General features: G+C 37.4%; 1 protein-coding gene across 1 annotated transcript; it reads right to left on the reverse strand.

Moving 5' to 3' along the window:
- Positions 1-1,365: 1,365 nt before the first annotated feature.
- On the reverse strand, positions 1,366-22,749 carry LOC118828916 (pancreatic triacylglycerol lipase-like). Its single transcript, XM_036735807.1, has 12 exons — positions 22,704-22,749; positions 19,886-20,040; positions 19,096-19,221; positions 15,939-16,073; positions 14,528-14,639; positions 13,113-13,232; positions 12,895-13,014; positions 12,051-12,169; positions 9,910-10,039; positions 4,627-4,735; positions 3,912-4,076; positions 1,366-1,429 (listed from the first exon to the last, which is right to left on the reverse strand). Exons 1-12 carry the CDS (start codon positions 22,747-22,749, stop codon positions 1,366-1,368), a joined length of 1,401 nt encoding a protein of 466 aa, XP_036591702.1.
- Positions 22,750-22,953: the final 204 nt, after the last annotated feature.

The raw sequence follows: 22,953 nt of genomic DNA on the forward strand, positions 1-22,953 counted from the left end.
TGTATGTATGTGTATATACATAGGTATGTGTGAAGGAGTTGTGCCATGTGATGGGAATAAAAAGAAAGGTGAAAACGTGATCCCTGACTTCAAAGGGACTCACATTCAAATGGGGGAAACCACATTCAAATAGCTTTGAATATATAACATGTATAGAGTATAAAGGGAATATTATCTTCAAAGCAAAGGAGTAGGGGTGTGTGGGGGTGACGTGAATTGGGAAAAGATTTCATAGGAAATGGGCTATATAACTTAAGTCTTAAAAGAAACCAGGACAGCTGGTTCAGAGATGAAGAGGGCAAACATTCCAGGCATAGAGGACAGCCATAATTCAAACAAAGTGCAGTAAAGTCATGAAAAACATTTTTCTTCATGTGTTAAACAAAGTGTTTTGTGACCCATCAATTAAAATTATTATTTAATTGGCTCACTTGTTAATTAATGAAAGGATGTAAATTAAAATACTCTATCAATAAATTCTTTGCACTCACATTATTTGGACATTGTTTAACTCTAAATATTTGTAACTTAATGCTTTCTGTGAAAATGAGAAGTAGGCATGTACGTTAGCATGTATGTGTGTGTGTGTGTATATAGAATTTAATTTGTCATTGATATGTTTGAAAATGGCATCCCTTACACTCAACCACTGAGATAACCATTCAATATGTCCTTATTAAGTTCTACTTCCTCCAACTGCTCATGAATCTCTAGGTATCCTTTACTTCCTCATCAATGTCACTCCTGTAGATAATCTAACTACTCTTTTTTCATTTCTTTCCACAGAACTCAAACTAAACTTTCTTGGTCCTTTTTCAAAATCTTCTACTAAATCTTTCCCATTCTTGTTTATCATATTCCCAACCCATTATGTAGTTTCATATCAATCGATCATGTTTTAATCTCTTTAAATGTCATGTCTTGCAAGGAGTCAGATGGACTGGTGCAAAGGTGGTGAAATTAGCAAAAACAACAGAAAAATTGCTCATCTTCCTTGCCTGCTAACAACGTAAACCTAGAAAGTATAAAAATTACTTATGTTTTGCATTAAATCTGGACAAGACAATAAAAAATAAAGATAGGAGCATTACTTATAAGATTAATAATCACCAATCCATGATGATGAATGGTGATTTACCCAATCATCATCTTAGTGAAATGCCAGGAGATAATTTGGGAAATTCAATAGAAGTTCAGGTACAGTTCTAGAACAAACCCCTAATTTAAAAAAGTTTCCCCACTAAAAATCGCAATGAAAATAATGTAGATGAAAATAATAGATGTTAGCGATGAATGAATACAATGAACAGTTTTACATTTGCCTTTTATTACTACAGGAAGTAATTATTTCACTTTAACATGCTTTTAGCAAGGATCGAGAGTTAGCAGAACATCTTCTCGTACAGTTTCTTTGCTACAGAAATCGTACCTGCAGAAAACAATGGAATACTAACTATAATTATCTTATTACCTTCATACATATTCACATATTTAGAGCTATCTCCAGCATTTTATATGTCTCTTAAGCATTTATATTTTTACTCAAGTAATGTGAGTAAGTTATATCTCCTTTATTGGACTATTAGACCTTGTTATCATAGGAATTAAAGCTGGGAGGGACAGTAGGATATAAGCTATGCTGAGGTCAGGGACTATGCCTTTATACATCAAACATATTTAATAAATGCTTGCTTGATTGGTTTGAATCTATTCTAAACCTCTCATGTTACTGCTACTACTACTACTTCTATTAAAACTACCTAACATTTATATAGCACTTACTATGTTCCAGGCATTGTGCTAAGCATTTAACAACAACCTCATTTGACCCTCACAACAAACTTGGGAGGTAAGTGACTGTTATTATCTTTATTGTACAGAAGAGGAATCTTAAACAGAGGTTGAGAGACTTGCCTAGGGTCACATAGCTAGTAAAATAAAGCCATATTTGACCTCATGTCTTCCTGACTATAGGTCTACTGTGTCACCTAGCTGCCTGCTACGAGCAGTAAGGCCCTGAGATTCAGAAGCTCCTTTAATGTCACACATGTAACAAAGATTTTACATCCTTCAAAGCATTTAATTTAGAGACTTGATTGTAGTAGGTACTCAAGAAATGCCTTTTTTTTTACAGCATCTTAAAGTATACATATAGATGATTGGGTTGGCTAAGGTTGTAAACTTCCCTTGTACTCTATCTGGGAGGAAAGTAAAATGTACAGAGAACAGCTCTGGAATCAAACACTGTTGTGAGAAGGGGAGAAGGTATTGGATGTTTCACAAGAGCTGATTTTTAAGTTTTGCCTCCAGTGTGTCCAGCTAAGGACCTTCCAAGTAACTTCAAGAAGTACAAGACCCAAAGGACTGGGAATGGACTTTGTCTATGTATTTTAAAATATTGACAACTATTCGCAAAACGAATTTGGGCCACAAAACTTATAGGCTTTAAAGATACTGACAGGACCCATACTCAAACAATCAAAAATGTATTTAGCAGCTATTATAGGCCAGGCACTATGCTGGGTGCTGATCAAGGAAATCTAAGGGTACACAATACCTCCAGAATAAAGGAATGCCAAGGAAATTTTAAAGAAAAGGTGAAAATAAGTCTAGTTTTGCATGGAAAAAATGCCTCAGGTAATAAGTGGTTTTGATACATAATTTTTACTTAATATTCTAGAGAGGAAAATATTGCTAGCCTCAAAATACTTTCATAGAACCCTTATGCACCTTGGGTGCTGAACACCAGGATTCCATGGAACATCATTTGGGAAACTGAATTTGAGCAAAATACTGCATATTCCTTGAAGCTCCTGCTCTGTGAGAACAGTTAGCATGCTCAATTCAATTTAACAATTAAATCAGCGTTTGTTAAACACCTACTATGTATTATATGCAAGGCCTTTACTAAATACTAGGGATAAAAAGATAAGAAAAAATTTCAAGAAACTTTCATTCATCCTTGTATTCTTTTCTAGTGATTTATCCAGCATTTAATGGGCACTCAGTAAATATTTGCTAAATGTTAAGTTAATATATGAAGCATCACAAGAAACCAGCCCAGAGTAAAATATTCCTTTCCTCCTTCTGTTGTGTTTTTTTTTAGTTTAGATTTCTTATATTTTAGCTCACTAGCAGTACTTGAACTATACTAGATATTTCCAAAAATGTATGCATTACTGTTATCTTGGCCCAGACAGGATGCAGGAAGAAACTGGTGTGGGACCATTAAATGATTTTCCAAATTAGTAATCAGGCATTTACCCCACAACATTATTTCAGTCATGGTCATTATGTAGTTAACATTAATGAATTACAATCAAATTCTAAGATAACATGGCACAACTGTGCTATAATATTATTCAGTCAAAAGGGTCCTTAATTGTATTTACTACATTGCTCTGCAGAACTAACTGTCATCTATGATGCCATTTCTCTTAACTTTGTGTTTTTCTAGAACCAATTAAATGTTTATTACTTGTATGACATTGTAAGTTCATTCATCTCTCTGAACCTCAGTTTTCTCATCTGTACAATGAGAGACTTGGATTAGGTGATTTCTAAGGTTCTTCCTCTCTCTAAATTCTGTGATTCTATACTCCTTTGAAGTATATTAGGTAGAGACATATGTAAATAATTGGAATTTCACAATGGTAGAATCTCAAGAGTCAAACTCTGACTATTCCATGGACTTTTATCGGATGACCCAACACCAACCAACACATCTTTGAAAGTTCAATTTTTCTAAGGTAAACTATTGTCCCATGAAATATTTTACATATAACCTATAGAAAATAGGAGAAGGCTACTGGGACAAGTCTATCTCAAGGTAGGTTTTCTGGGTGAGCATACTACAAATATGTCTCTTTAATATTTCTTATCTCTCTTGGTTCACAATAAAAAATACTTACTTTTCTCCATCTGAAGTTTCCACAGTGATCATTGATGCTCCTACTGTGGGCCGGGTTAGATTAATGATGTTGTTGTTCCAAAGAAATTTAACCCTTTGAAGGGTTCCAACATTGAAATCTGAATCAAACTCATTAGAATGTGTATAACCTGATTTTAGGCTCCCCCTTTGAACAGAAGTAAATAACAAATTCAAGTAGGAATCTCTACATCTATCTTTGCTTATAAAATCTATACCTGATACATATTTTTCTAATTAAATTGTGTTTCCAATGCATTAAACAAAGGCAAAAAGAGACACAACATAGTTGTGATTTATGCCTCATAGCATTGTAACATGTTTTAGTCACAACTTTCCCCTACAATTTAATAAGTATTGACCTCATTGAATCTCTTTCCTCCATTTGTTGTGTTAGCAGAATAATTTTTTACTGTCTATACACACCTGGTGAGAAGAACAAGAAAAAATCATTTTACAAGATAAAAATAAATGATTTGCACAGTCAGTAGCAATGCATCAGAGTCAGAAACCAAACTCTGAAGTCAATTTCAGTGTGAAAAATTCAAAAGGAAGTCCAGCCATTAGCTTCATAAAATACATATTCTAGTACTAAGTCAACTTTCACAGTAATTTAAATATAAACAATAATTTGGGTAAAACAATTTCTATACAGTAATAATTCCAGCATGTAAGATATTTGATAATATTGAACTCACTTGTAAATCTGATATTGCCTGCTGTTTCCATTACTTCCAAACAAAGAAACTACTACTGTTCCAGTAGTAGAAGCCCCTGACAATGTGACAGCTGCCTTATACCTCCAACCTATAGAGGAAGGTAGAAACAGAAATATGAAAAAATAAATACATTAAATGGATAAATATAAATATATAAGTAGAAATATAGAGATTTCAGTAAAACACAATTTAGACAGCAGTAATGTATAATATATGATAATTTAATTGTAGAATGCATGATTCTTATTGGATACAAAGTTTTAAGTAATTCCTTTATTTGCGAATGTTCACTTCTTACTAATAAAATGAATTCAAACTGAAGTCAAGTTACTTTTCTAACTAAGTGATTTAGACACTGAGTATTTCTTCATAATATTTGCAACTTCTATTTGGCAATCCTTTTCTGTTAAAGAATTTTTGTGTCTAGGATAAGATTTGCGCCTAGCACATTTTTTTTAATATTAACTTGCCCAGTTTTTATGCAACTGTACAATATTAAAGGTAAAAGAAACCTAAGTGAACATCTAGTGTAACCCCCACATGTTTGTAGATGAGCACTTCAGATGCAAATGAGAGCTATTATAAGAAAACCAGCTATTATCATTAGAGAATAATGATGATAGCTAATATTTGTATAGCCCTTTAAAGTTTGCGAAGTGCTTTACATAGATTATCTCATCTGATACTCAAAATAACCTTGTGAGGGAAGTGCTATTCTTATCCCCATTTGATAGAAGAAGAAACTGAGACTTAGGTTTTGTGTGCCTTGTCCAGGGTTGAACTCAGGTCTTCTGATTCCAACTTCAGTGCTCAATCTACTGTGGTCTTGCCCAAACTCACACAGTTAATTAGGGACAAAACAAGCCCAAGACTACAATTTTGTTGTCTCTTCATCCAACATTTTTTTTCATTATCCTGTTCCTTACATTTTATTGCTACATATTTAGGACTTCACTTGGAGTTTCTGCTTTCTTAAAATAGTATTTCTTTTTAAATAGCCTGTAATTAATATTTTTCATTAAATTAATCTGTCCTCTGACTCAACCTGCAATTTTTCCAAATTTGTAAATTTTGTATCAAAAAAGTTTTATTGTTTATGGTTACTCCACCAACTTACACCTCACTATCATGATGTTTGACAGTTTATGAAATGTTTTTCCCATAAAAAACTTTATGAAGAGTATAATGATTCCCATATTTGATGAAAAAGCCAAGGCTTTGAAAGTATGAGATATTTGACATGGGTCACATGTTAATATAAGCAGAGCCTGGAATGGAACCTTTCTTCATATTGTGACTCTAATCCCAATACTCTTTCAACTGTATGATATTATTTTAATATCATAAATTCAGAGCAGGAAGGGACTTTAGAGGCCATCTAGTCTAACACTCTCATTTTCCAGATGAGGAAACTGAGAGTCAGAGGGACTACAAGGTTTGTGGAGTCACACACCTGGGAAGCATCAGAAGTGGGATTTGAACCTAGATTTTCCTGACTCCAACTTCCTCACTCTATGTATTCTGCCACACTATCTCAACATGTTCATCTACACAACACTACAATACCGCTAGGTCAGTGCGGGGGTGAAATTGTGAAGTAAATGTGTCTTCTACATTGTTAGCTTCTTGGTTCTATATCCTCTCCTCCTTTCTTTGTTTTCTTGGCCAGAGAACATGGAAATGATGTCCCATTCCACTCTCTGTAGCTATTCTCAGATCCTTTACTTAATCTCAGGTATGAATAAGATGTTATTATACCTCGTAGAGTTCAATTTTCAGCAGTTATTGGGCAAGCATCATTTAAAAAACTGACTGACCAAAGGGGTAGGGAACCTGTGACCTCGAGGATGCATGTGGCCCCCTAAGTACTCAAGTGTAGACCTTTGACTGAATCTAAACTTCACAGAAATCTGTGAAGTTTAGATTCAGTCAAAGGGCCTTACTTGAGGACCTAGAGGGCCACATGTTCCAAATCCCTGCCTACAAAATGTTGTTTCTTAATAGTCACAAAAGAAAACATGGGTGTATGTTTAAGGACCCTGAGGGCATGTGCCAATATCTCAAATACAGAAACTAGGAAATTTATTTTGTGAAACCCCTGTATATTTGGGAATCTGTTTCAAGAAGCATCTCAAAACAGAGATCCATTTCTACATCCCAACACATTAAATACTGGACCCATGCTATGGTGTCATCCAGATTTCTCAGGCCAGGGAAAATCTACTACCTCCTCTAAATTGGCCATCAGCACCCAGTAGTCATCTCCTAAATATGGTCATTCCCTTCCTTTTCCTGTAGGTGCTGGAGGAAGTCTTTCCAACAGTCAAATAACAATTTCACAGAGATTTGAAAATGAGGGAAATCGGGACAGAGCCAAGATAGTGGCTGGAAAGCAGGGACTAGCGTGAGCTCCCCGCCGAGTCCCTTCAAAAACCTATAAAAATGGCTCTGAACCAATTCTAGAACTACAAAACCCACAAAACAGCAGAGGGAAGCAGGGCTCCTGCCCAGGAGAGCCTGGATGGTCTCTGGGTGAGGTCTATCCTGCACGGAGCTGGGAGCAGAGAGGAGTGGAGCAGAGCCCAGCATGAGCGGCGCAGACCAACCAGACCAGGAGCTAGGCAGAGCAGTACCCTAGCACCCTGAATCAGTGAGCTGCAGCAGTTACCAGACTTCTCAACCCACAAACACCAAAGACAGCAGAGAAGGTTAGTGGGAAAAGCTGCGGGAGTGGAAAGAGTTTGCGGCTACCGCCCCAGGGGCAGCAGAGGTGGGCCAGCTACAGCAGTACAGCTGTAGTTGCTTCCAGCCCCAGGCCCATCTGGTGGGAGGAATTAAGTGGCGGATCAGAGCAGGAGTGAAAAGCCTGCTGAAGATCTAAGTCCAATCCGGGTTGGGGGTTCTTGGGGAAGGAGGAGTGCTGGTGTGCCAGAGCTGGCACATCCCCCCCCCCAAGCATGGAACATAGAACTCTTTAGTCTACAAGGAGTCATACCTCGCTGAAAAACTCAAGGGTCAAGTTAATTGGTTGGGAATATGGCCAGGCAGCAAAAACGCACTCAGATTCAGTCTCAGACTTTGGAATCTTTCTTTGGTGACAAAGAAGACCAAAACATACAGACAGAAGAAGTTAACAAAGTCAAAGAGCATACAACAAAAGCCTCCAAGAAAAACATGAACTGGTCTCAGGCCATGGAAGAGCTCAAAAAGGATTTGGAAAAGCAAGTTAGAGAAGTAGAGGAAAAATTGGAAAGAGAAATGAGAAGCATGCAAGAAAACCATGAGAAACAAGTCAACGACTTGCTAAAGGAGACCCAAAAAAATACTGAAAAATATACTGGAGAAAACAACACCTTAAAAAATAGACTAACTCAAATGGCAAAAGAGCTCCAAAAAGCCAATGAGGAGAAGAATGCCTTGAAAGGCAGAATTAGCCAAATGGAAAAGGAGGTCCAAAAGACCACGGAAGAAAATACTACCTTAAAAATTAGATTGGAGCAAGTGGAAGCTAGTGACTTGATGAGAAATCAAGAAATTATAAAACAGAACCAAAGGAATGAAAAAATGGAAGACAATGTGAAATATCTCATTGGAAAAACCACTGACCTGGAAAATAGATCCAGGAGAGGTAATTTAAAAATTATTGCACTACCTGAAAGACATGATCAAAAAAGAGCCTAGATATCATCTTTCAAGAAATTATCAAGGAGAATTGCCCTGATACTCTAGAGCCACAGGGCAAAATAGAAATTGAAAGAATCCATCGATCGCCTCCTCAAATAGATCCCAAAAAGAAATCTCCTAGGAATATTGTCGCCAAATTCCAGAGCTCCCAGATCAAGGAGAACATACTGCAATCAGCCAGAAAGAAACAATATTGTGTATTGTGGAAACACAATCAGAATAACCCAAGATCTGGCAGCTTCTACATTAAGAGATCAAAGGACTTGGAATACAATATTCTGGAGGTCAATGGAGCTAGGATTAAAACCAAGAATCACCTACCCAGCAAAACTGAGTATCATACTCCAAGGCAAAATATAGACTTTCAATAAAATAGAGGACTTTCAAGCTTTCTCAGTGAAAAGACCAGAGCTGAATAGAAAATTTGACTTTCAAACACAAGAATCAAAAGAAACATAAAAAGGTAATCAAGAAAAAGAAGAAGAAAAAAGAAATTGCAAGTGACTTACTAAAGTTGAACTGCTTTGTTTATATTCCTACATGGAAAGATGATGTGTATGATTCATTAGACCTCAGTATTAGGGTAGCTGAAGGGAATATGCATATATATGTTTATATATATGTATAAGTGAATGTGTATGTATGTATATATGTATATATATAGAGGGGGGGGGAGGAAAGAGAGAGAGTGAGAGCAGGCACAGGGTGAGTTGAAGATGAAGGGAAGATGTGTAAAAGAAATAAAATAATAAAATCAAATTAAGGGATGAGAGAGGAATATATTGAGAGAGGGAGATAGGGAGAGATAGAATGGGGTAAATTATCTTGCATAAAAGTGGCAAGAAAAAGCCGTTCTGTAGGAAGAGAAGAGAAGGCAGGTGAGGGAGAATGAGTGAATCTTGCTCTCATCAGATTTGACCTGAGGAGGGAACACCATACATACTCAATTGGGTATCTCACTCCACAGGAAAGAAGAAGGAAGAAGATTTAAAAAAGGGAGACTGATAGAAGAGAGGGCAGATGGGGGTGGATGTAATCAAAAACAAACACTTTCGAAAGGGGACAGGGAGAAGGGAGAAAATTCAATAAAGGGGGATAGGTTAGGAAGGAGCAAATTATAGTTAATCTTTCACAACATGAGTATTGTGGGAGGGTTATACATAATGATACATATGCAGCCTATGTTGAATTACTTGACTTCTTAGGGAGGGTGGGTGGGAAGGGAAGAGGGGAGAGAATTTGGAACTCAAAGTTTTAAAAACAGATGTTCAAAAACAAAAACAAAAAAAAGTTTTTGCGTGCAACTAGAAAATAAGATACACAGCAATGGGGCGTAGAAATTTATCTTGCCCTACAAGAAAGGAAGGGAAAAGGGGATGGGAGGGGAGTGGGGTGACAGAAGGGAGGGCTGACTGGGGAACAGGGCAACCAGAATATACGTCATCTTGGAGTGGGGGGAGGGTAGAAATGGGGAGAAAATTTGTAATTCAAACTCTTGTGAAAATCAATGCTGAAAACTAAATATATTAAATAAAAAAAGAAAAAAAAGAAAATGAGGGAAATCAAATGGAAACTTACGAGCAAAATTACTGGCTTCTCCAGTGTTGAGATAAAAGACCTGTCCCTCTGCTGCCGTTTTACCAGCATATCTGTCAGCATAGTGGCCCATCTGTGGACACCCTCCAGATGGACAAGGGAAGCACTTGTTCTGATGAAAATATATAAATGGTTAATGAGAACATGTTATCTTTCCAGGTTTTACCTCCCTACACTCACCCCATACATTTTATTATCTAAAAAGTAAATACAATTCTGGCACCATCATAACAGTTGAGAAAAAGAAATCTTATATCTAAAAATACATGGAAGCCTTATCCTATTCTCCAGACTAAGTCTGCACAATATATTAAATGTTTGTTGAAACAGTAGCTTAAATTGAATGATGAAGGCAGTTTTCAACAAACTTGTAGTGAGTGTTAGCATAACCTGACAATGGAATATGGAATTATGACCTTCCCTTCCATTATATAACACATAAAGTTTGCCATGTGCTTCACACATGTTATTTCCTTTGGTCCTTACAATGTAACCTGTAAGGTGGGCGCTATTATTGTTGCCATTTTATAGATAAGGAAACTGAGGCTGAGAGAGATTTAATTAGTTGTCCAGGGTCCCATCACTAGTAGATTTCTGAGGAGGAATTGGAATTCAGATATTTCTAACACCAATTCCAGGGCAGTGTCTGTTGTGACCTAACTCCCAACTAGAACTTGAGATGTTTTTACTTGTCAAATGACATTCATCATTGATCATTTTTAGAACGAAAATTGTATGAACTAAAGGAAGGCGAGTTTTTAAAAGTAATTGGGTGAATCTTATCAACATTTGGGATCCAAGATCACAACACAATAATGCTGCACTAGATACCTGAGCAAACCTTTTTCTTCCTTTATAAGGAATCTAAAGTTCTGTTTATATTATGCCACAACACTAGACATAAATGAAAAATCCAATCTGTTATCGAGATGTTTAGATGATTCACATTTTGGAAAATTTTCTGATTTTAATTACATTTTTCAACTTAGCAGCAAATAAGACATTAGATCAGATTTCTGTATGCTGTCTTCTTTTCTAAAATGACTCCCAAAGAAAGTGTCTAAAATGGCCCTAAATGACACAAATACTTCACCAGTGCCTATAAGGGAAGGGAAGGATGAGGCAATCATTAGGGCAATTTAAATCAAAATGAAAATTTCATATTTACCCTGAAAATTGCTAATGATCATGTGATTAAAATTGGGTTTATGTGACTTAAGGTACAATCATCACATAGCAACACTGATTCAACATATAGTGTGTGTGGAAAATGATACAAAAATCAACAAGTACTAGAGCTGGAAGGGTCTTAGAGAAATCTGGCCCACTTTGCTCATTTTCCAGGTAAAGAAATTAGAACCCTAGAGCAATTCTTTTATTCACATAGTGTCAGAATAGGACTGGAACCCAGGTCATCTAATTTCTAGTTCTATGCTCTTTCCTCTACATTACCATGTTCTGAGCTATTCTACAGAGATCTGGGGGGATAGGAGACTTGAGTATACTCCATCTACTTGTTCTCAAGGACTGAAGGAACTGAGGGTATTTATTCTGAAGAAGAAGAGATACAGGAGCCGCTTGATAGCTACCTTGAAAACTGTTAGGAGAAATTGATCTGAAATGTTCTATTGAGCCCCAGTGGACAGAACCAGGAATTATGGGCAGAAGAGGAAAGAGACTTCATGTCAGTAAAAAAAAATACTAACAATTAGAGCTTCCAATAGTGCAATGGGCTGGTAATGAGTCTCTCTTGATAGAGGACTTTAATAGCCCGTGGATGGTTACTTATCAGGCATGTTGGATTAAGGATTGCTTTCAAGTATAGTTTGCATTCAATGGCCTCTAATGGTCCTTTATCCTTCTAGGTCTGTTATTCTATGTAGAGAAATACCTTTCTTCTGGTTCTTGATATGTGATTTCATTTATAAGGAAGCTCTTGGTAAGGAAACTCCCTCTGTCAAAGCAGAGCAGAACCTTTCCAGAGAAGTGGGAAGTTAAGCTACCTGCCAAAGGTCAATCTAATGTGTGCCAAAGGTAGAAAGAGAACCCAATTTTAATGAACTTGAGACCCAAGGTCTCTATGCAGTATGCTATGCTGATTCTGATGGTAAGCAATAACTTACTGCCTCAAAAGCATTGTAGGAAGCACAGGAGTATCCAGAAAAGCCATCTGGGTTGAGGATGCTATCTGAATAATACTTGTAACTTCGCAGGTGATTACATGCTGCAAAATCACGAGTTCCTGCGAAATTAGATAGGATCACACAGAAAGTACACTGTATTATTGGAAATTTATGATATTTAAATAAGTCATAGACTTCAGAGATTATGGTCAAACTTTAAGGACATATCATACTTTTAAAAATGTATAATTTCTATTTTGTGATATATTCAGCTATTACTAAGTACTATCAGATCAGGCTTCTTATTTTATCAATATAGGGAGCTCCTGGAAAGAGAATTCCTCTAATGGAGACTGGTGCATTTGCTTCAACTTAACAAGAAACTGGGCTACCAAGAGGTTTAGTGACTTGCCCAGCATCATACAACCAGTACTTGTCAGAGGGAGAATTCACCCAAAGCCTCCCTGACTCTCAGATCTGCTCTTGAGCCACTAGACCACTCTGGTTCTCCTGAGGAGTTAGTGGTTACAAAAAAGAGGCCAAATATAAATGGGGGGAATATATTTTGAGGCATAATGGACATATTTGGGTGTCTGTAGTTTATTAAAGGACAAGGTGGACTGACCCAATGGAAGTCTTACACAAATCCATTTCCTTTCATAACTACATACCCCCACTCTAGGAGGGAAGTCTCATACAGTAGTAGAGTACTACGGAACAGACTTTAAAATCCATAGTTTTACAGAAGACTAAGGCAAGGTGTTGGCAAGACACCTTGGCAAGTTTGGCAATACAATAATAGATATTTTACTGGTAACTTTTGTTACATGCTGAGTGGATTTACCTTCCCATATTCCGTTTATGTCTACAATCTGAGAAAGGATATTCTTCTGACATCCAGGCATTTCCTCTCCTCCATTTGGGAAGAAATCGAGGTGTCCCACAATTTGACTCATTCCAAAACCTAAGACATTTGAAACAAGTGTTAAGTGGGTTTGAATGCATTGCCAAAAACTTAATTATGGTTCATCAGAGTTGCAAGATATGAGTGGAAGGGCTCACCTATGTTAGGGATCATAGGAGCAGCATCTGTGTGAATGACATCAACAAACAAGGCATCACTGGGATCCAATCGAACTTCTTCTGGGGTGTCTTGAAAGTAAGGCTCAGCAGGATCCAACCCTGGGAGAAATATTGTTAAATTTTGTTTATATTCTTTTTTTTCATATAACATAAGCCATTATCAAGTGCTGGCTATGACATGGTGTATAGAGAGCTGTCAAGCAAGAAGAACTGGACTCTATTCCTCCCTTTGATGTGAAATCTATCACATTGGATGTGTAACCTGGGCAAGTAACTTAACCGCTCAATGTTTTAAGCAACTCTCTAAGACTATAAATGGCAGAGAAGCGGCTGATCTGAATTGGTAGAAGGACTTCCACATCCAAGAATTCTTTCTAACAATGAAATCGCTGTTCTAGGCCTTACCCTTAAGAATTGTTATGGAAAATATCTGTATATTTATGCACTTTCGTTTGGTGATTTGTGTGATAATGAGGATAACAATATAATAGTTCATAATTAGGTAGTGCATGAGGGTATATAGTACATTTCTTTTAAGATTCCTTTAAGATATGTAATTTGAGTAATTATTATCCTTTTTCTGCAAATGAGGAAACTGAGACAATGAAGGTTAAGTGACTTGGCCCAAGATCTTTCATGTGTATGTATGTGGACAATTGTGGGGAATGATAGTTTGAATTTCTTATTATTTTTAGAATATCATTGACTCTTTTGTTGCCATCTCTGTTATAAAAAGGAATTTCCTGAGTATCACAGAATCTACCACTAGGTTTCAATTCATAGAAGGCAGGGATAACCAGTTTTAGAATTGTCAAGCACTTGAATCACATCACAGTGCTATTAAGCTTGAGGGAAATAGAAGGATGGGATACTTTTAGCCTACCAAGAAAAATTCAAATTTTATCAAGAATTTCTCTCCTTTACCTAAACCCTCTGAAAATACCAGATTTTTTTAAAATACCCCTACTAGGTGGTCAAAATGCAAATGCAAAATGCAGAATCCCCAGAGAATCCCCAAGTTTTGCTGATTAGTTTGACAGAGCCATGAAGTCAAAGAAAAAAGAAGGGAAGATATAAAAGTCTAAAATAACTTTTTACTCAAGTATTCCCTAAAAATTTCATCTCATATCAAGGATAAGATTACCTTTGTGAGGTAAAATAATCTAATTATCCCAGGACAGGAAATGTAGTCAGGTCCAAGTTCTCTTCCAATATACACAATTTTATATACATGTTACCTATATGATGCTCATAACAGGCAAAATGAAAAAGCCTTTTGATATTTTACATAACACTTAAAAGACAACCAAGTCCCCATAATGGTCATCCTCAGATCTTAATTATATCATGGCAATATTAGCACAACATTGCAGTTTTCACCATTTTAACCCTACCTGTGATTCGTCCAAGAAGACCATTTGATCTTTTCCCAGCCTCTCCAGCAATATGGGATCCCAGACTGTGGCCAATGACATGGACATTGGAAAGAGAGTATTCCAACTCGTTCTGATGAGAGAAAAGCTCTTCAGAAAGGGCTAGGTTGGTCTCAGTGACATTTTCATGATACACTCCTTGGGAGTCTTCATTGAGAGTGGCTTTTCACTTCTCAACAGAGAAATGATCATATTTCTAACTTTTCAAGTAGGGGAGAATATTAAAGTATTATTATTATATTATTATTTATATAATATAATATTATATTGTATTTAAGTATTCATAATTTATTCTGTACTTAGTTCTTGTCTTAAGCAACATATCTTTAAGATGATTTTATCATGTTTTTGAGAAGGCGAAGTTTTGACACTAAACCCACCATGTAGAATTGTTAGAAGCTCCCCAAAGCACAGATTTGGAATAGAAAGTGATAATGAAAAATTACCTAGTCATCTACAATTGGAGTCTAAGATGTTTCTTGTGGCTTTTGGTGATAAGGAGTATAGATCATAAGATTACAGATTTAGTGATGAAAGGGCCCTCAGAAGTCATGCAGTCCAACCATTCCATACTAAGAAATGGAGACCCAGGAACTTGACTAGACCAAGCTTATATATGGAAGTTAAGTAGTAGAGCTGGGATTTGAACCACGCTCCTCAGACCCTAAATCAAGCATTCTTTCTGGTGTGCCCCACAGCTTCCCAACATTTCCTAAAAGCTGATATTGACACATGCACAAATAATTTGCCCCTTGATAACTATCTAGCCACCATAGTTTTAAAAACTAGCAAAATTCAGTCAACCTATTTATACAAATCACTTGTAGGAGGTTGGGTGAGGGGTGTGTCAAATCAAACTAGTTGCTTGATCATTTTCTTAAAACAGATGAGCAGTCAATTTAATCAAAATGGAAAAATAGGTCTGTGTTCATAATGATAATAATAATAATAATAAGTAACATTCCTATAGTTCTTTAAATTTTGCAAAGCCCTTAACAAATAGTCTCATTTTATCCTCATAGCAACCCAGGGAAGTAGATGCTATTATTACCCCCACTTTGCAGATGGGGAAACTGAGGCAGAGAGAAGTTAAGTGACTGTGCCCATGGTGACACAGCCAGTAAATGTCTGAGCCCAGATTTGAACTCGGTCTTCCTAATTCAAGATCTAGCACTTTATCCACTGAGCTGCCTTCACCTTTGTTTGCAGGCAAAAACCCAAATGCAGACACATTACTGTTCCCTTTTGGTCAACCAAAACAAACTAAAACCTTTGTATGAAAGGTTGATGATGACCTCCAGCAATAGTATGTGCACGGCATCCAGAGGACAATGGCTAGAGAGTATGAGATAACATGAAGACATCTATTTACCTTGAGATAATCCACAAAATAAGCTATTTCAGCCCCTACTACTCGAACATTTTGTGTGGCTTGGGTATATAAGGTCCGTGAGCCCTGTTTCCAGTCCACACAGATGCAGTTCACCTCTTCCACTTCAATCAAAGTCTAGAACAAATACAACAGAAATAGTAAATCATCAAGGGAATGTTAGAACACCCATTTTTAAAAGATTTTTTTTCTTATCACTAACAAGCATAATGAACTCTATTTTCTATTTCTGGTTTTTTCAAGATCTTAAAAGTTATGAAGAAATACATCCATTAACAATAATAAAACATTTTAAGGATGATACGATATTGAACTACTGCTCTTTGACATTTAACATTCCCAATTATTAATTTGACTTTGCTGAAAAATGCTATCTGAAGTTCACCAAGGACTCTACTGAGGGGTTCCACCGCAAGTGGAGAAATATGTGTCATGGGAAACTAGAGGAAGCACAATATACAATGTGTTGCTGTTATTAAGCAATAACAGGGACAGGTCCATGTACAGAGAGTTCCCCTGGCAGGCCCTTTAGAGATGAGTATAATTGGTAAGTGAAAAAGTTTTTTTTTAAATACCCTATTTTCCACGAAACTAAAGGGATTTTTGGACAAACATATAATCTTATTTACAAATACTTCATTGGAAATGTATTTCACATGAAAAAATATCCTGTAGATATGTAGGTCAAACCTTTGGCCCTTCTAGGCATGTGTACCTTCCTATAGAGCCATAACTAGCATGGTGCTGATATCCCAGGTAGCAGGTGAAGGGGTAATATGTGGTACAATCACTTCTGGCTACAGTCTTGTAGTTTTATTCGCCTTTCCTGGAGACCAGCTTCCTCTCTCTCCCCAGTCCCAAAGTTAGCATGTAGAAGTGCTAGAACTGTTTGGGGTTGTCCCCATGAGGGGTAACGGTTTTTCTGTGACATCATGGCTGTCACCCACTCAAATGAACTTGCCACAGAAGCACATGTCTAGTTATGGCTCTGCTGGAGACTCCTATCCTCCCATCTTGACTGCTTCACAGAATTTAGGTTTTCTGAGAACCCAGGCAGTTAATGTAAATGGTTGATGAATTGAATTGAAGTTTGCTGAATGCTTGAAGAGGGAGGCATTGAGGAGGAGAAAAAGAGAGATCTCTTGGCTCCTGATAGCCATGTCCCACCAGCAGAGGCCTGAGGATCTGCTCTGTCAAACAACAAACCAGAGCACACCTGGAGAAGAAGCCTTGAGGAAACTAGACATTCCTTCAACAGCTTTCATCCTCCTATGCCTGGCTGCAGAAGTTCAGAATACAGGAACTTAAGATCTGTCTCTGCTACCTCAACCAAAGAGCCACTGCTCCTTCAAAATGTAAAGGGAAGTGAGAACTATAGCCATTAGAGTACCGTGCAAGAAACATCAGGGCTGAATGGAAACATAAAATAGTATTAGCTAGCATTTATATAGCATTTTAAAGTTCACAATGCACTTTACATATCTCAATATTATTTTATTTTTACCAAATCCCCATTTTATAGATGAAGAAACTAAGGCTAAGAGAGATTAAGTGACTTGTCTAGGGTCACTCAGCTAGTGTCTGTCTAAGGTAGAATTTGCACTTGGATAATTCTGACTCTCAAGTCAAAGCACTATCCACTGCACCACCCAGGGCCCACAAACCTAGATCATCTAGTCAAACAACATAGAATAAAATCAGGGGCATTTGTAGCCATCTACTCTAGTCCCTTGATTTTATTGATGAGGAAACCAAAGTCCAGAGAAGAAAAAATGCCCCAAGAACACACTCTTAGTAAATAGCAAAGCTATTGAACCCAAAAACTCTGACTACAAATCCAGGTCTTATTCTCCTTGGTCCCTCTCTTTTCAGTGAAGAAACTGAGACCTAGAACTGGCAGATGACTTGGAAAAGGGAACACAGCTAATAAATGCTGAAGCTAGGATTAGACTCCCAAATCAGTGCTTTTTCCACATATAATTCCTTATGCATTACAGGAAATTTTATGTTTATTGTATTAGAGCAAACTGAGAGTGTCAATAAATGTTCCTTTGTAACTTGCATTCACTTGAAGGGAAAATAATTTTACAACGGTTTTCCTTCATTGTTGTCTAGATTTTTCTCTCTCTAATTTTGAATTGCTCTAGAAAACTAGTGTGGTTCATCATATGTATAAGTGTGAAATGGGTAGATTGCAATAAGGCAATTGACATCATCTCCATGATCATTGTAGATTGCCCTTCAATGAACTAAATTACTGGAAATGACCAGGAGTCGTCATGGTGTCCCTACACATATTGGGTAATTAATAAATGTCTAATCAATAATCCACGGAAATGAATGAAATGAAGGGATTAGTCATTAGGTTAAACCTCTTTAAATGGCCATAAACTGTAACCGATTTGGTTTGGAAGTCTTGGAAAAGTCAATGATCTCAGCACACACTAGGCCATCAGTTTACACTTTCTGAATGAGCAAGTGAACTAATCTGTGTGGCCATAATACTATTTTTAGGTCCTTGGGCTACTGGAAACTGACTATATTTCGTTAAAAGGCAAAATCTCTTAGCTCTCTTTTTACAACTTTTATGATCAGAAGGAAACAATCATTTCTAGGTTTCAAACATAGAAATCAGAAGTGAAGATCAAATGGATGGAGGAGGTGCACATCTTTAGCTTTCAGTGAGAACTCAGTGAGCAGAAATCAAGGCTGATGGAATATTGTTCTCCTTTGCCAAGTTAAATGTTTCATTTGGGAATCCAAGGCTCATGAGGAAGTCCTGACAAAAGACTAAGAGAGTATCTTCAGTGGCAACATAAGAGTATAATCAGGGGCAAAATGGTAAGGAAGAAAGAACATTGGTCAGGGAGTCAAAAGATCTTGCTCGCTTCTTGCCTTACAAACTGACCGTAGGATCACCAGTAGGAAGCATCAGAGGCAGAATTTGAACCCAGTGCTTTTGATTCTGAATCCATTGCTTTTTCCACTATACTTCACTAATTTTTGGCTGTATGCACATATACAGAATGAAGATAATAAAACTTGTACTATTTTCCTCATAGTGTTTTTGTGAGGAAGGGCTCTATAAGATTAGGATAAGAGAATAAGAGGGTGGAGTGTACTATTGTTGTTATCCTACCGAGCACATGTTTGTCAGCCAGTCTTCTTCCCCTTCGTCTAGGAAGCCGTGAACAATAAAGCGAGTTATTCTATTCGTGTTGAAATTAGAATCCTTGACAGCTGCCACATTGTCTGGAAGAATTTGCTGTGTTAAGAAGGAAGAAAATCCATATCAACCTCTCTATTTTCTGAAATATGATTCTTTTGACATGAGGGGAAAAGTTTCTGAGAAAGGGGTCTTTTTCATAGCTACACTGACACTACTGCAAATCACAGCCTAATTGGTGAATACCACAGGACTCTGCCATCGCTTAGGAAACACAGTGTGAAACATAAGCTCTAATAATGATAGTGGGGGCAGTTTGAATGTGCAAAAATATGACCTGGAAGGAGGAGTCGATTGTTATCTCTTACATTTAAAGCAATTATTGATAGCATAAATATGAAATACAGATCTTCAGTTGTTTGCACACTTGTTTGCATGTAGTCTTCCCCATTAGACACTGAATACTTTGAGGGCACAGACTGGTTTTTTTTCCTCTGTGTCCTTGGCACTTAGCACAGAGCCTAGCACATTGTAGGTGCCTAATAAATGCTTGTTGATATGACTTGACATAAGATGAACGGTAACTCCCCGGAAAATTCATGGTAAAGTAAAGCTAGTTCTTACTGTTTTTGAAAAGTCCCCCCAAACTCCAACTACCTTCTCTGATGTATGTTCAGTGAGGAACTAGGAAGTCTAGCCAGCCTATTATTCCCTCTAAATAATATGCACAGGTCAGAAATCTTAAAATAGTAGCAGGACTTACTTGATAGTTGTTTGGGTTTTCATTGGTATACAGAAGGAAACGGGTGTTGATGTCTTCTGGAGACCAGGGGAGCACTTTAAAGGGTCTTTGTATAATGCCGCCCCATGGTGTATCATCTGTAAAGCATCCCACTCTTGAATAGCAGACTTCATCTCCTGTGATCACCCAAAAAGGAGCATCTCAGTAATAAATTAAACTAGAGAGTAGTTTTGATGAAGGAGGACTTGTTAAAATAATATTTTAGATTTCACTTCCCTCTTCTCAAAATCCCTAAATGGTTATAAGAGGCATCCATGCTCTTCTTTCCTAGGTACTAAAGGTACAGTGTTTAAAATACTAAAGTACCTCATTCCTCTTATTACCCTTGTAAGCCCCTCAACCCCCCAACAAACTGTTTTTTTAGATCCCACCATTTCTGTGCTGGGTCCACAGGCAATAGAATCTGGGGAAGGCACACCTTAGCCAATCCACCAACAAGCATGTGATAAGCATATTCTATGTGCCAAGCACTGTACTAAGTACTGCTTAGACACCTTAGTGCTGGATGTGGTGGCCCACACCATAGACCCTGCAATGAGGGAGGCTGAACTTGAAGGATCTCTTGAGCTCGGAAGTTCTGAGCTGCAATGGGCTCAGACTAGCCTAGATGCATTGAGTCCTTTAGAGCAGAGGAGGGAATGAAATGACTCAAGTCAGAAACAGAATAGATCAAAGTTTCCATGTTGACCAGTGGTGATTAGATAAGGCCAGTGAGTAGCCCCTGTCCTTCCAACCCGGGAGACATAGGGAGACCCAGTCTCAAAAAAGTACACCTTAAAGATAGAATGGTGTAATAGGATCAACTTTGTTCTTGTAGTTTAAAGAAGTAGGCTTGAATTTCAATCCTGACAACTTGCTTTAAAAACATAAAGTAACATATAAATGTCATTTGTACTTTTTACTAGCTGTTTGACTCTGGATAAGTCAGAGCAACTCTGAATCTCAGCTTTCTTATTGCAAAGTAGGGAGGATAGCAATGCCTAATAGAGTTGTTTGAGGGATCCAGTGAGAGAATACATGTTTCCAGCATCCTACAGCACCTGTCAGATCAGTCCCTTAAATTCAACATGATTCCAACTGAACTGCTTCCCCCATAAAACCTGTCCCTCTTTTAACTTGTCGGTTTCTGTTAATGGCAGCACCACCTTCCCAGTCTCTGAAGCTGGAAAACCCAAAGTCATTTTGGATTTTTCTCTCTCCTTCATCCTCTACATCAAATCAGTTGCCAAATCCTATTTATTTAACGTCTATAGTATCTCTCACATCCTGCCTTTCATTTCTGCTACCACTACAGCTTTTAAATGTTTCATCACTTCTTAGTTGGACAATAGCAATACCTTTTAATGGGTCTTTCTGCCTCCAATCTCTCTATTCTCTCTCTTATTATCTTGATAATGTAACCTTTAAAATATGACTCTTATCACACACAATCAGTGACTCCCCCCACTGTCTAATGGATAGAGCGTAAGGTCCTTATCTTGGCTTTAAAAGCTCTTTACAATATGATTACATCCTTCCTTTATAGACTTACTAATTCTAATAATAAATACCAATAGCCTTCATACTCTTAGTCAAACTATACTGTTATTCTTCCCTCAGTATCATCCTGTCTGCTTCATGTACAGTCAGGAGTATAGTGAGTACAAGACTGGGCTTGGAGTCAGAAAGACTCAGACCCTTAGTCTGAACTATGTGACTTTGCAAAGTAATTTAAGTTCCCTGAGCCTCATTTAGGAAACTGTAAATTGAGGGGATTGGACTAGATGGCCTATGAAGTCATTTCCATTTCTGGTTCTGATCATCCTTTGTTCATGCTTCCCCTTTCTCCCCTCTTCTTTTCTTCAAGGCCTAATTCCAGTACTACTTCCAAAAAAGTCGTCTCTTATTCTGCCAGCTGGAAATGATTTCCCTATCCTCAAATTTCTCATATCACTATGCTTGGATCTCTCCTTTCCCCTTAGCATATTTTACCTTGCATTATAGCTATTGGTGTACATGTCTCACCTTCCTTATTCCATTCTAAGTCCTTAGGGAAATGAACTATGTTTTCTTTCCTCTCTGTATATACAATACTTGGTACATAGTTGGTATTCAGTATATTCCTGTTGAATTGTGCTAAATAGCAAAGCACTAGACAAGTATGAACCAGTATGTTATTCCAGTCTTATGTGAGTGGCAGAGATGCTCCCAGCTCTAATCAGTGTTGAACATTTACTTAAGAGCTTAAATTTTATCCAAAAGCCAAAACACTTTCATCCTTTGGCCCAACCAAACCTTTGGCACAAGAGGCACTCAAGATGGAGGAGATGCAGGCTCAGCCCATGAGCAAAAGCAATTCTGAGGTTAGCATAATTCTGGGCTTGAACATCCCAATGTCAGTGAGCTCCTCCAAAGAAAATATATTCAGTGTTGGTAAAGTTACCAGAATTTAAAGTTAGAACGTGATAGCATGAGATGTTTATTTTTTAGCCATCCTGTGATTCCATGGGTGTGGAGACATCATTGTAAGGAATTCCCTTAACAATGTGGATCAACCACTGCTCTGCAGCTTAGTCTCAGATAGCTACCTAGAGTACAGAGGGGTTAAGTTACTTGCCCAGGATCCATGCAGCCAGTATATACCAGAGGGTGGGGCATGAACTCAGACTCTCCTGATGCAGAGGCTGGCTTTCTATTACATCAGACTGTCTCTATATAGGAAATAATTCTGAACCATTTCACAGACTGAGACACACAAGGGACTTACATGTTCAGCACTGACATAAATATGATTTCTTACCTGCCACTGTGCCCAATAGCAGAGAGAGTGTCCAAATGAGCAGCATCTAAATAAAGTTAAATATATAGTTGAGTCTTGTTAGAGAAACATAACAAAGATAGTAATGATTCATGTCCACTTGATTTTTTTCAATTGTTCTGTTTTATTTTGTTTTGAATACTGTACATAATAAAACAGCTCTGGAAAAGATTTCCCTCACTCACCTTGGAAGTTCAGGCAAGCCCCATGCACTGCTCCAAATGGCCTGTAA

This window comes from Trichosurus vulpecula, chromosome 8 (assembly GCF_011100635.1).
Source record: "Trichosurus vulpecula isolate mTriVul1 chromosome 8, mTriVul1.pri, whole genome shotgun sequence".
NCBI lineage: Eukaryota > Metazoa > Chordata > Mammalia > Diprotodontia > Phalangeridae > Trichosurus > Trichosurus vulpecula.

Excerpts from the sequence above, each read along its gene's own strand:
- LOC118828916 (XM_036735807.1), bottom strand. The coding sequence starts at position 22,749 with ATGCTGCTCATTTGGACACTCTCTCTGCTATTGGGCACAGTGGCAG. Across the intron at positions 20,041-22,703 it reads GCTATTGGGCACAGTGGCAG|GAGATGAAGTCTGCTATTCA; the intron begins GTAAGAAATCAT and ends GGGTGATCACAG. Across the intron at positions 10,040-12,050 it reads CCTACAATGCTTTTGAGGCA|AACAAGTGCTTCCCTTGTCC; the intron begins GTAAGTTATTGC and ends TATTTTCATCAG.